Raw genomic sequence first — 14,194 nt, forward strand, 5'->3', positions numbered from 1 at the left:
AAATTACAATTACCTTTGTAAACTGAACTGAACTTATTTATATGTTACATCGCTTCCGAAATTCCAAACCATGAAAAAATTTATTTATATGCTTTAATAAAAGTCTGTGCAGCTTTGTCATGAACATTACCACTTCTGAATATTTGGAAAAGTAATTCGGAATCAATAAATAACTGTGGCCTCCACAGTTGAATAGATCACTGCTGTACCGCCAAGGGTATTCAGGCACTAGGTAGGATCTAAGTAAATCTCGAGGTTTTGATTCTGATAATGCCGACATGCCTCACAGCTTTTAATGATTTCAGAAATGGCATCACCTAACTTGGAAGACAATAGAATGATTGTCAAGCTGAAATCTTAAGTTACACAAATTTAGTATTTAGTATTTATGTTGTTACACAAATTTCATTTAGTTATTGAATAAGTTTAAGTATCTTTGGCCTGAAAGCCTGTAGAATATACAACTTTTGATTGTGCAAAAGTAATCCATTCTAAGCAATGAGATGTTCAAAGGATAATACTTAACATTAATCAATATTACACCTTCTTTATGTTTGTTAACTACAAATTAAGAACTTTACAAATGAGTTCTTGCCTAGTGATGTTCTTCCAACTGATGTTAATTCATTTCATTATTTAAAATTTAAGCTTATATGGTTAAATAAATTAACAGGCTAAGAAAGTACTACAGTATTCAGATACAAAATTTGCAGTTTCATTAATATAGATTATCCTATTTCAAGTTATTTCTATTAAGAAAATTATTGTTAATTAATCTTACGCTGTTGTTTACGAAAGATGTAAAATTAATATATACTGTACTCGTTAAGTAAAAATACAAATAAATTAAAACTTCCATTGTAAAAAACAAAATCATAGAATATTTATATCTCCAATATATTTTACAAGTTTTTAAGTTTAAGAACAATTGCTAAAGTTAAGTAAATATATTATGGTCATATGGATATATTAAAAATGTATTGTCACTAACAAAAATATAAATATCAGTGTTTTCAAAGAAGTAAAACAGATAATTTAGTGTAGTTTACTATAAATTAAAAAATAAATAGGCATATCCTGTTCATGACAGTTGCTAAGTGGGCAAAAACCACTTGCAGAAGAGCAGAAACAGTGGTCATCACAAATATAAAATAAAATAGTGTTAACAATGTTAAAATATTCGCAGGATTTACAAATTGATTAAAGTCTACATCTGTCTAAAGACAGTCACTTTTTTACTTTCATATTCAGGAATTACATCATCGTGACATTGACTTTTCTTTGTAGATTTCTTGATTATCTAAAAATGATTAAAAATTCACTGAAAACAGGAAAAATATATTTCCTTAAAAAGTTAATCACTTTTTCTAAACTGGAAAAGGCAAAACATATTACTTCTATCTTTCATCCTTGCAATGAGACAAATATTTCTTTACAAGTTTATGTTTACTGAAAGACTTGGGGAAAAAAGCCTGTCAAAACTAAAATGTTTCCTTGGGCTGGCATTTTAAATAGCTATGGTTGTCTAATTCATACCTACAATAAACGGTTAATGTTATCTATGGTTCCAAAATGGCGGCTTGTCTCCGATTCCAGCAAATATTAATAGAAAAAAGGAAACAGTGGGGACGCACGTTCTAACCTAACCTAACCTATTCTAATAAATTGTCATAATTATTACCAACAAAATTATTAGAATAGGTTAGGTTAGGTTAGAACGTGCATCCCACTGTTTCCTTGCTGGAATCAGACGAACCGCCATCTTGGAACCATAGGTAACATTAACCCAATAAACCAATAGTATGTAAATATACATACACTTAACACCTTATTCTTGCCGAGAAATATAAATTTATTTAAACAAACAAACGTTTTCAGCCTGATTCACAGGCCATCTTCAGGTTTAGAATACATTTGAATTAAAAATTCTGTCATTGGAACACAAAATTCAAATTCAAAATTAATAAGATACATTTAAACAAAAAATTAAATAAAATATATAAACATGCAAGAAATGAATATATAAGTATTAATAAATGCAATACTAAGACATTCAATAAAACTATTATAACGATTGGTTAGAGCCGTTATTAAACTTCTTAACCATGAACTTCCACGCAGAGGGAAGACTTTCTGCGTCCCTTGCATTTAGACAGCCTTCTTGTAATCTACTCCTATAAATCTGCAACTTTTCCGCTGTCAATGCCAAAGAAGGAGAAGATAACGGGTTTATGATGGTCGCCTCATTCCATTTAACTACAGCTCCTGGCGCTTGCGCCATTTGGGACAAAACTGTTGCATTAGACCCTTTTTTGATATTATAACTATGCTCCTTGATTCTAAGCCCTAAACTTCTAGTGGTTACTCCAATGTAGTCTTTATTAACGCCCAATTGCATGTTCTCATACGGAATTTTATAAACTCCTGCTTTCTCTTCTGATTTTATACCATCTTTATCATTCCTGAGGATTTTGTATAAATTAGGCGCCCTTTTTAAAAGCATTCTCGAACCTTTCTTGTGTGCAATCTCCTTCATGACTGCATTCATACTTTCATTATATGTAAATTTTACGCTTCTATTGGGAGCATTCTTAAAAAACCTTTTTTTGATGTTGGTTTCATATTTCCTAATTATTCCCAGAATCGTACTTTCTTGGTAACCTAGGGCCTTGGCTACGTCTATTATTCTATTTATTTCTTTCCTCCTGTCTTGCACTCTTTCACAATACAAAAATGCTCTTCTTATTAAAGCTCTGAAAGCCGCAATTTTATATTTATAGGGATCCTTGGATTGTGAGGGAATATACAAAGGGCTGTGGGATGGTTTAATAAAAACGTTAGTGGACAGGTGGCCATTTTTGAATGTAATATCAATGTCGAGAAAATGTAGATTCAAGGAACTCTTCTGCTCCAATCTTAAAGTAAGGCCATCATTGTTATCGTTGATCTTATCCAAAAAATCCTTGATCCTGCTGTTATTTCTCCATAATATAAATAAGTCATCAACATATCTGCTAAAATACATGATATCCTCATTAAAATCATGAAAAACTCTTCTTTCTAACTTTCTAACCACCAATTCACATAGGATCCCTGAAAGCGGGCTTCCCATAGGGACCCCTCTTCTTTGTCTGTAGACCTGTCCATTGAAAGCGAAGCAAGATTCACGGCAGACCAATCTAGCCAAACTCTCTACTTGTTCAGTATAATTAAGCAGTTCTGAGTTATTACAGTATAAGAAGTCCAATAGCGCCTCTTCGCACGACTCTATCTTAACCGAAGGATACATGCTCTCATAGTCGAAAACAGTTGCTACTTCATCCTCCATTAATGCTATATTCTGCAGATCTTTAACTACTTTCACAGGGTCACGTGCAACTAGAATATCTGTGTCCAGCTGCGAGGATAAATACTCATGCAACTTCTTTTCTAACACAAAGGTGGGACCTCTGCATTTCTCTACCACAGGTCTTAATTCTTTACCGGCTTTATGCACCTTAGCGAAAGCAAATAACCTAGGTGTTCCAGGTCTAGGGTTCCTACACTTCCTGAGAAAAGGCAAAGCATTGGAAAGTTTAGAGACCTCTAGTTTTTTGACTTTTCTATCCAAGCTTCCAATAAAATTGCTGTTGATCTTTTCACATTCTGTCTTTTCGATATAGTCCATTAGTGCTTCGTTATATGTACGCCTTTTCATGATGACTAGCTGCTTACTTTTATCCGCCCTAGTCAACACCAACTCATTCTGCCTTAACCAATTCTTAGTGAGCCGGATATCACTACCTCCAATATCTTGCTTTCGGTCCCTCTGCCTGTCGTTATTAAGGACTGCTTTCCATCTGAAATACTCTTTCTCTAAGTCGTCTAACCCAACAATGCCCCTTTCAATTTCCTGTACTGAGGTTTCCCAATTCATAGCCTCCACTGGTACAAAATTTGGGCCTTTTTCTAGGAGCTTCTTGATCCTTCCTGGTACTTCTATTTGGTCCCATGTGCGGAAAGTAATAAGGTTTTTCTTTGTATTATTAACCTTTTGCTTGAATTTTTATTGTTAAAGTTTTATTGAATGTCTTAGTATTGCATTTATTAATACTTATATATTCATTTCTTGCATGTTTATATATTTTATTTAATTTTTTGTTTAAATGTATCTTATTAATTTTGAATTTGAATTTTGTGTTCCAATGACAGAATTTTTAATTCAAATGTATTCTAAACCTGAAGATGGCCTGTGAATCAGGCTGAAAACGTTTGTTTGTTTAAATAAATTTATATTTCTCGGCAAGAATAAGGTGTTAAGTGTATGTATATGTATATTTTGCTGAGTGCTTTAATGGTACAATAGTATGTAAACCAAAAGAATATATAACATTTGTAAATTTGCCTCATTTCTTTGCTGAATATTAATTAATTATATCTAAATGATTATAGAAGTTGTTTCATACTGGTATACGTGACACTCGTTAAATACTTTCAAAGTATTTTGTATCATTATCAGAATGACGACGACAATGTTTAGCAAGATAATTGCATATTCTGATGTAACTTTGATAAAATATTCCAAAAATATTATTAAAATTGTTACTAAATTAACATTTTCTAAAATTATCTGAATATATAAAAATGACATTAAATAAATTATTATTACCCTTTGAATATCACGATTCTTTTCCTTTAGAGAAATATTTTTTTTTTTTTTTAGATTTAAAAATATATATATCTCTTTTAAAAAATAGTTTAATGATAATGCTAAAAATATATTTTCAATTATTTTCTACTTTTCACTGTTAACAATAAAAATTCCGAGAGCAGCTTATTACAGGAAACAAAACTCCAGATTTATTCAACTGCCTACAGGATAAAAATCTGTTGAAATAATATTTGTTTAAATATATGTATATATAAAATTCTTTTTCTAACTTTATTTATCAAATTATTTTTTAACAGATGATTCAAAAACCATTTTATTTTTATTATTAGAAAATGACAATTATATATAAAAAAGACAAATTATAATGAGCTATTGAAAATTATTAAATTAAAAATTATAAATGTAAACTGTAAAGAGAAGCCAAAAATCAATTAAAAAGATTTGAAAAAATATTGCTAGATAAAGACTTAAAATTCAAATGTTTGAAATTAATCTATTTAGTAAAAAGAAATTTAAAAATTATAACCTTTAGATACAAGAGAAAATGATTTAATAAAATATATTTTAAATCATTACATTATAAATATATTGCTTTAACACTAGAATGCCCAAAGGGGACAACCATTAACTCTTATTTTATTCCTTTTTAATCAAGGCAGTATATGCTTTTGTGACTTTTTACCTTTTTATGTGAACTATTATAGCAAATGTAATACACTTTACATATACTATTTCTTGTTTTGTTTGATGTCACAACTTGGTGAATTTAAAGACACTTGGCAAAATTCATCGATATTTATTACATAAACTTTATAGAAATGCATTTTGGGCTTTCGCCCCTCGTCAGTCTGAAGACTTCGTGCGGAAGGTGATGGACAGATGTCCTCCAGATGCAACACATATTCATTAAGTAACAGACTGACGAGGGGCGAAAGCCCAAAACGCATTTCTATAAAGTTTATGTAATAAATATAGATGAATTTTGCCAAGTGTCTTTAAATTCACCAAGTTGTGACATCAAACAAAACAAGAAATAGAAGACATGGTTTCAACAAAACTAATATACTATTTTGTTAATTATTATAATTCACCTTAGATGACCAGAGAACAGTCAGTCCCCTGTATAAAAGTGACTGAATCTCAAGACAACTACACTTTTTAGAAATGTTGTGTGTTAAATTCACTTTTGTTTTTCATTACTTTTACATATATTTTTTGGAAAATAATTCAATTTTCATTCTGCTAACTTAGTTGTGAATAATTTTTTTTATAAATTTAATAATTTTATCAAAGAATTACAGAATATTCCTGATGATGAATCAGATAGTGGCAAAATTAACTATAAAAACAGTGATGACAATTACTTTTATATGCCTGAATATCTATTGAATGACTCTGGAGTGCAGAGAATTCATGATTTACCTGACAATGCTGACATTACTAATAAAAAAACAGCCCTTCCAGGTCAAGAGATTAACTCCATGGGTTTAAGTTTGGTTGAGGCAAAACTGTAATATATCTCAAAGAAATACAGTATTCTACCTATCGGATTTCCTGTATGACCAACTCCAATATGTGATACAGAAGTCAATGATAAAGTTCATGATGATAATTTCTACATTGCATCTAGATGGAACTGTTTTGGATGTTATTGGCAGTAATAGTTGTTCTGGAAGCTTTTCCAAACAAATTATTTTAAAAGAAGCTTCAGGACTAACAGGTTATGCCAATTATAACATGCATAATAGTGTACTAAGTATGTGTTATCTGACAAGACAAGTCCTTTTTCCAACAAATAAAACTGTACTGAAGATGATCACAGAGTACTAAATTGTAATGATTAAACTCAGTCTATAAATGAATTTAAAGCTGTTATTGCCATAACTTATATAACAGATGTGAATGATTGCAAAAACATTGAGCTTCATTCACTTTGGTCAGTAAATTTCTAATAAGTGGGTTTCCCTAATGGGGGAAAAATGACATATGTTTAGACAATCAACAACTTTCTGAATTTGTTGTTATGAGTCATTTTTGAATAGTGGAAGAAATGTTAACATAGTAATAATACTTTACCTCCACAGAATCAGCCAAAAAACTGAAAGTAGAAAAAAAAACAAGACTTTTTCACTTTCAATTTTCAACGAAAAAAGGACAATGGATAAAACAGAGAGATACCTTTCTTAGTAAAGCATGGAAAGGAACCTCTATTCAGCATAAAAATATTCAAAAAAAAAAAAAAAAGCAAAAATTATTGTGATATTATAAAGCAGGGCTGCAATTTTTAATAATACTCTTAATTTATTTAATTTAAAATATATACTCTTGATCTCAAACTAGTAGTGGCAAAATCAGTCATACTGTAAATATGAAATATTATTTCTAATAAATATCCATGATTAAAATGACTTTTCATTTTCCTTGTTCTTCGTATTTACTGTGTTTCCGCGTTCACATTTCACGTTCTACCACACATTATATTACAACAATTGTTAGTTTTGCCACGTTCTATCATCCCTTAAAGTTATGACCATCTTTCCTGTTACAACCTGTATTTAGCAGAACACTATGCCAACTTGAATTAGAGATTCCCTACTTTCCACTAATATATGATATGTAAGGCAAAATAAGTTTTATCAAAACAACATATAAAACGCATTGACCAATGAATGACTATGGTAGAAACTATAAAAAATATAGGGAAAAAATTAAATGGATTATAATTAACATCAAAAATTATTAAAAGAAAACAATTAAGATGTAAATGCAAATGAAAGGCATCTCTACTCCCCATCTTGCTTTCAGCCAGATCTCATTCAACTTAATATGAAATGCTTTGTACATGGGACTGACAGTTGACAAGGATACCACTAAACATTTTTTACAACAGAACAAAAATTATCAACATAGTTAATGTTTGATTTCATAATTAGGGATTCACACAAATTCCCCATAATACTTTACAGCACACACCCATAGTTTATATGTAAAAATGAGTCATAGTCCCAAAAGTATTGCTTTTTTCCATATACAATCCACAACCTTCATAGCATAACAATGCTCTTATTCAATTTTAAATCTTTACTATATTCATATACGAGGCATTTTTTAAGTAAGTACTGTTTTGATATTAAAAAAACACGAAGTGCAATTTTTTAAGAATTTTATTCTCACATGAAAGCCTGTACCTTAATCTACTTTTCAACATAATTTCTTCCAATATTAAGGCACTTATCATATCGTACAACCAGCTTCCAAATTCCATCCTCATAGAAACCTGGCACCGATTTGCCAACCACTGCAGCACAGTCATCTTCATTGATGTAGTACAGACTGCCTAGATGCTTTTTCAAGTGGAGGAACAAGTGGTAGTTACTATGCACTAGATCAGTGCTATACGGAGGGCGATCAAGTTGTTCCTAGCCATACGACGCGATAAGGTCTCGGGTTTGTCGAGCCACGTGCAGACGGACGTCATCACAAAGCAAAACAATCCCCTTACCGAACTTTCCACGCCTTTTGTTTCGGACGACAATATCGTAAAGCATCAGTTTTCTCAAACCTTTGCATCAACTTCCTGCACAAAGTCTTCGGTAACGTCAGACAGTCGCCCACTATGCTCCTCGTTACGGACATTATTAATATGGTCATCTTTAAATGCTCTAACCCATTTCCTTCCCGTTCCATTGCTCATAATGTTTTTTCCATACACCTCACTAATCCACCGACAAACATCGGCCGCTTTCACATCAAGAAAACAAATCGCCGCGCGTACTTCACAATTGGCGGAATTTTCAATCGTCCGAGGCATTTTAAACACGCACAAACATAAAACGAACAAATGCTTCCGTAATGGCATCCGGGCCAGCCAACAGAGGTACTCAGCGTGCATTGGCAGAACACCAACCGCAGCACTGCAGAGGCCTATTTTAAAACAGTATTTACTTAAAAAACACGCTTCGTATATTAAATTAACACAGACAATTTCGTAGAAACAATAACTAAATAAAACCTGGTAATTCAAATAATTCATCAACAAGATTTTTGGTTGCTCTGACACTACAAGCATGTGTATACTTACGTTGTATGTGTGTAGTGTATGTATATAGTGTGTAGTGTGAGCATGTAGTGTGTATATACTGTACATGCATATATTTTATTATATCTAATTATATTTACATAATACAGTATTTTAATAATAAATTTATTTCGAAATGAATCCAAACAATAATTTTAATTTAAACTACATTTTAACCAATCATAAAGCTGAATTATACGCAGCCAGATGTTTAACGATAACACTCTGTTTGACATTAAAATAATATCATCAAGAATAAAATCAAGTTTATAAACACGAAAAGACATCTAATTAATAATTTATTAAAGAAATTCATTAATATAAATCAAAAAAATTCATAAAGAAATGATAAAATTAAGCTCGTGCTATAAAACGTAATAACGTAACGATGATAAAAATAACTTACATAAATCTAATTACAATTGGAGTAAACACGTAACCGCATTATTTATAAAAGTAATATTTTCGTTGTGAACACACCAAACTTTTATCGTTAGAAAACATCTCAAACTTCCTCTCGCTGCTTCGGGGTTGCGATTGATAAAATTCAATCCCACAATACGTAACAATTAATAACGTACGTCACTGTGACGTAATGTATGACGCCATTACAACAGGTGGTAAACGTTGGAAATTAAAATCTTATTTTCTGTACAGATAATAAAATTTGTAAAAGTGATTTAAATTTTTTTTTCTGTCTTTATTATATAAAGATGTGTATTTTTAAAATTATATATTTATAAATATTAGTTAGTTGCTGTCTCCGCTAATTATTTGTTATATTAATTCCAAAATTCCTCCAATTAGAACCTTCAAAGTAGTTATTATCAAATTAAATATATTTAAAATTACTATATTTAAAGATTAAAACACGAGAAAATTTATTTACAACATGCCATAAAATTTTACGAAGATTTTTCCAAAAGACGCCGCAAGGGTAAATATGGCGTTGTCAACTGATACTTTTAACAAAAAAGAAATTAAGATTGCGCCATATTGTGCGATATTCCGTACCGGAATAAGAGGTAAAAGTTAAACTTTTGGATTTTTAATCGATTCCAGGCAAAACGTCGGGAATATTAGCGAGATTGAGGCCGAAGTTTATAACGCGAAAACGTGTACGTCGGACGTTCGGCGCCGCTTTCCTGTAAGCCTAGAAGTTTGACAATGGCGTTTGGAACGTCGAGCATAATTCCACTGACTTTCCAAACGCCATTGTCAAACTTCTAGGTTTACGGGAAAGCAACGCCGAACGTCCGACGTACACGTTTTCGCGTTTAAAACTTCGGCCTCAACCTCGCTATTAAACCACATGTTTGTTGTCGGTTATCAAAAAGTGCGACCTAATCGGAATTTATGATGATAACTGCAATACAAATTACGGAGGTGTAAAACGCAAAGGAGTGAAAAATGTATTTTGTTATTTAAAAAAGAATTGGCAGAAATATTGTTGGAATAGGTTGTGCAGCATACATCTTCCATAATTGTCTTCAAACTGCAGTTGATGTTTTACCTATTGAAATTCAGGTACGTCGTTAAAATATATAAATATTTTTACATTTATACTGTTCGTGTAACTCAACTGAAAGAATTTTTCGATTCTGTAAATGTCGAGTATAAAGTTTTACATGGTAACACTCGCTTCCTTTCATTGCTTCCAGATATTGAGAGAATTCTCCGGCCTAAAATCTTACTTTTTTTCTCAGGAGCAATGTTCGAAACTTATACAAGACTTTTTCAAGTAATTACAGCGAAATGTATTTGTGGTTTGTCCATGGCTAACTCTCTCTGTTCCATTAAAACGATTATGATTGTTGTCTCTTACATTGATCTTTGGACTTGGGAATGGATTTGATGGCGCCGAACAATTAGGATAGATTCAGAATTTCAATGATATTGGACGGTCTGAAATTGAAACAACCGGGGAAAAATAAATCAAGTATTTGGAAATGGTTAGATAAGGTGATAATGGCCAAAAAAATAGTCATTTTTTGTCCCGGTTTGGAAAAAAATAAATATGGTAAACCTATTTTATTAAATGCAGTAGCCTATATAGTAGAACCCCAATTATCCGAGTAATGTAGATCGATGCTCCTTCGGATAACCGAAAACACGGATAAAACGAATGGCCATAGCCTATACTTGTTGGAGAAATGTTACATATATGCACACAATATCCTTTATTTATATTTTATGATAGTTTCCTCCTCTATATAAATTACTATCTGGTAGTAACATAAATGCGAACTGTGTTTCCACTAGAAATATACGAGTACGATTTTTAATTGACTTACACTTCGATTCCTTTTCGGATAACTTATTGCTTATTAATTATTGAATATTAATACCGGTACATACATTCAAAATTGTGTATTTTTATTGATTTTTTGGGTTCAGTGATTTAATGCAACGGAAAGAATTGTGGAATCAACAGAAGTAATATTGAATCTAAGAAGCCCCTTAGAAAATGTTCATATTACATCAAATTCAGAGATATAAATATTTAAATGAATATACCTGAGATATATCTACAGTAAATATCAAACATGAAAACGTAACTAAAAAGATTAAAACTTTATTGAATTACAGATTACAGTTACGTATTTCGAGTGCAGAATTCTATTCTTTTCACATTTTTGTTCAGAATTCTCATAGTAATTCTAAACAAAGATACTTGGTTACATAAATACAATTTTTAAACCTGAAATTGTGTCTAAAATGCCACAGGCATCTGAAAGCTAAATTCTGAATAATGACTATAAAAAGTTTCTTTGGAATTATGTGAAAGGGAATAATTAATATTCTCTTTCAGTGAAAATGTCTTCTTCAAAATATCTCTGTTCATTGCTAATTTTTATTTTAACTAACACATATAGGTCTATTGCAACTGCATCCGATTTACTCGTTATCATTTTTATTTTGAATACAACTTTCAATCTGTATAAATACAGGTTAAAAATTATCTATACTTCATTAATTTATATGCTTTGATTCAATTGATATATAAAATTATTTTAAGACAGGCGGATGGCCGAGGTGGTTAAGGCGACGACCTACTGCTCTGGAGGAACCGGAATCGGATCCTGAAGAGCACCTCAAGGATTTTTCGTGGGTGATTTGTATCTAATACGTTGATCCCGCCCCTCATCACCCGGCCGCATCTATCGTGGGCCCGGCCGAACCCATAACGGGTATGAAAAGTGGTTAATAAAGGGGGTTATGCTGGTTATAAGGATGTAATATTAGGGAGAGGGGCTTTTGCAATGATGATGCACGACGGACGGATGGCCGAGCGATCAAGGTGGCAGCCTACCGCTCTGAGGGACCCGGAATTGAAGCCTGACGCGTCGAAAAATCCCCAGGAATTTTTCGGGGGGTGGTCCGTCCGAGTTCTTCACCACCCAGCCACTCCATTATGGGCCTGGCCGAACCCATAATGGGCTTGCTAAAAAGAGGCCCTCTTAGTGCTCATAGAGTGGAAAGGGTTTTAAAAAATGATGCTTGATGGGGAGGGAGGGAAGGGTAAGAAACGAGCGATTTTTTTGATAATGTAATATATGGACAATTCCCAAAACATTTTGAAAAAGTTTTGTTGTTAGGGAAGGGAAGGCATTAACATTTTTACTATTAAATATTGTAAAAAAACAATCTCTTGAAGAAAAGAACAAAAAAAAAATTACATTAAAAGTAATTAAAAGTAAAAAGTTTCACAATTTAGAAAATCCAAAAGCAATTTTTTAACTCTTACATAAAACAAAATCAAAAATTTTAAAAATTTAATAATAAATAATATTTATTATGCTATAAGGCTGTTTCTCGACCTTTTTAAATTCAAAGACCAGTAAAATATCTAAAAAAATTCTACAGACTGATAAGTTATATAGCCTAATTTTTTAAAGCCGATGTGGGTATTACCAATATTTGAGACATACTGTGCCATTTATAACATAATAAATCTAAAAGTATGTCTTGAATACATATGGAAACATAATTAATAAATTAGAAGCAAACTATTAAAAGTGAACCACCATTGAACAAAGTTTTAATCTTTATTAAATTAAGTCTACTGCGGACCATCCGACCCATCATTGCGAAACACAGGCTTTTTACGCTGATATATTTTAAATACTTAAATTCGAAAAATAATATTAAAATCTTAAAAATTTTTTTGACAAAAAAAATTTATACACATCTTCCTTTAGCAACAAGACAAGAAATACAGGAGTTTATCCTTAAACATACAAATAAAAATGATTTTATAATGAATGTAAGCCTAAATAAATATAAAATTGGTTATTAATTATTAATCCTAGAACAAATTAAATTTTTTGCAGCATAGACATAATAATTTTAAGAAATTAATTTCTTTTTTTTTGTATTTACTATAATTTTAACGCGTAAAATTTAAAATTTATCAATTTAATAATAAAATAGAAATATATAATTATTTAATTTATGTAAATCTTACTTTAATAATAAAAAAAAGTATAAAATAATATCGGTATATTTTATAAATTTGCGGTTTATATTATTTCGTACAAGAAGCACGTGTATTTGTTTACATTTGTGGCACTTCCGGTTACTTTAAATTTCCCGGTCCTCTACAGTAACTAGTCAAACTAGATTCTCATCTTACTAGAAATGCTTCTAAAAAGTTGTTAGTCAGCAATTTTAGTAAAGAAAAATTATTTATAGTATTCTGATATTGAATATGTTTAATTTTTTGGTTTTTATAAAAGTAAAACTGTAAAAATTATTAGCATGTATATATATATATATATATATATAAAGGTAAAATTGTTTATAATTCATTACTGTATTTAATTTAGATCTCGATTTGTTTGCATTGTTATATTTATTCTCTCTACTAAATAGGAAACAGATGAAGGTGATATAAAAATATAAAGGAAAATGTTTAAATGTCATCTGTCATTTAAAAATATAAAATTTGCATCCAAACCCAATTTAAAAAACCTAATAAATGAAATTACTAAAAAGAATTTCATACATAAAACAAAGTGGGTTATTACCTTTCAGCCAAATTCCATAAATTAACAGAGATTCAATTTGATTACTCCTATTTAAACTAAATATTTTAGATTATTTTTAAATAATTAATAATATTTGTCCCAAAACATAGATTTTTCAAATAAATTCAATAATTGAATTTTACATTTAAAAAAAAAAATTCTTTCAAGTAAATTTTATAACAAAATTTTGCATTTTTTTAAATAATTGAATATATAAAAATAGAGATATAGAGAACAGCAGAGGATAGAATAATCCATGTAAAATAACTGAATTACTTCATCTTCTTGATTATTTTTATTCTGAATAATAAAATAAAAGAATATACCTTTATAAACAAATATTTACAGATTGTTAAAAATTAAAATTATGCAATGAGCTAACTCCCTTGTTTATTATTATAATCATTTCAACTGTAATAAAATGTATATAGTGCT

General features: G+C 30.5%; 2 protein-coding genes across 2 annotated transcripts in view; both read right to left on the reverse strand.

The window, feature by feature from the left end:
* The window catches only part of LOC136990922 (RUN domain-containing protein 1-like), a 39,485-nt gene extending 30,190 nt beyond the window's left edge, over positions 1-9,295 (reverse strand). The window contains exon 1 of the mRNA XM_067289393.1: positions 9,136-9,295. The gene's annotated coding sequence lies outside the window, so the exon portion shown is untranslated. The remainder of the gene's footprint in view (positions 1-9,135) is intronic.
* LOC136990941 (uncharacterized) lies at positions 1,208-3,916 on the reverse strand. The gene is made up of 2 exons (XM_067289414.1): positions 2,366-3,916; positions 1,208-1,300 (listed from the first exon to the last, which is right to left on the reverse strand). The coding sequence occupies exons 1-2, from the start codon at positions 3,914-3,916 to the stop codon at positions 1,208-1,210; spliced, it is 1,644 nt and encodes a 547-aa protein (XP_067145515.1).
* Positions 9,296-14,194: the final 4,899 nt, after the last annotated feature.

This window comes from Centruroides vittatus, unplaced genomic scaffold (genome assembly GCF_030686945.1).
Source record: "Centruroides vittatus isolate TY-2023 unplaced genomic scaffold, ASM3068694v2 contig_1381, whole genome shotgun sequence".
Classification (NCBI taxonomy): domain Eukaryota; kingdom Metazoa; phylum Arthropoda; class Arachnida; order Scorpiones; family Buthidae; genus Centruroides; species Centruroides vittatus.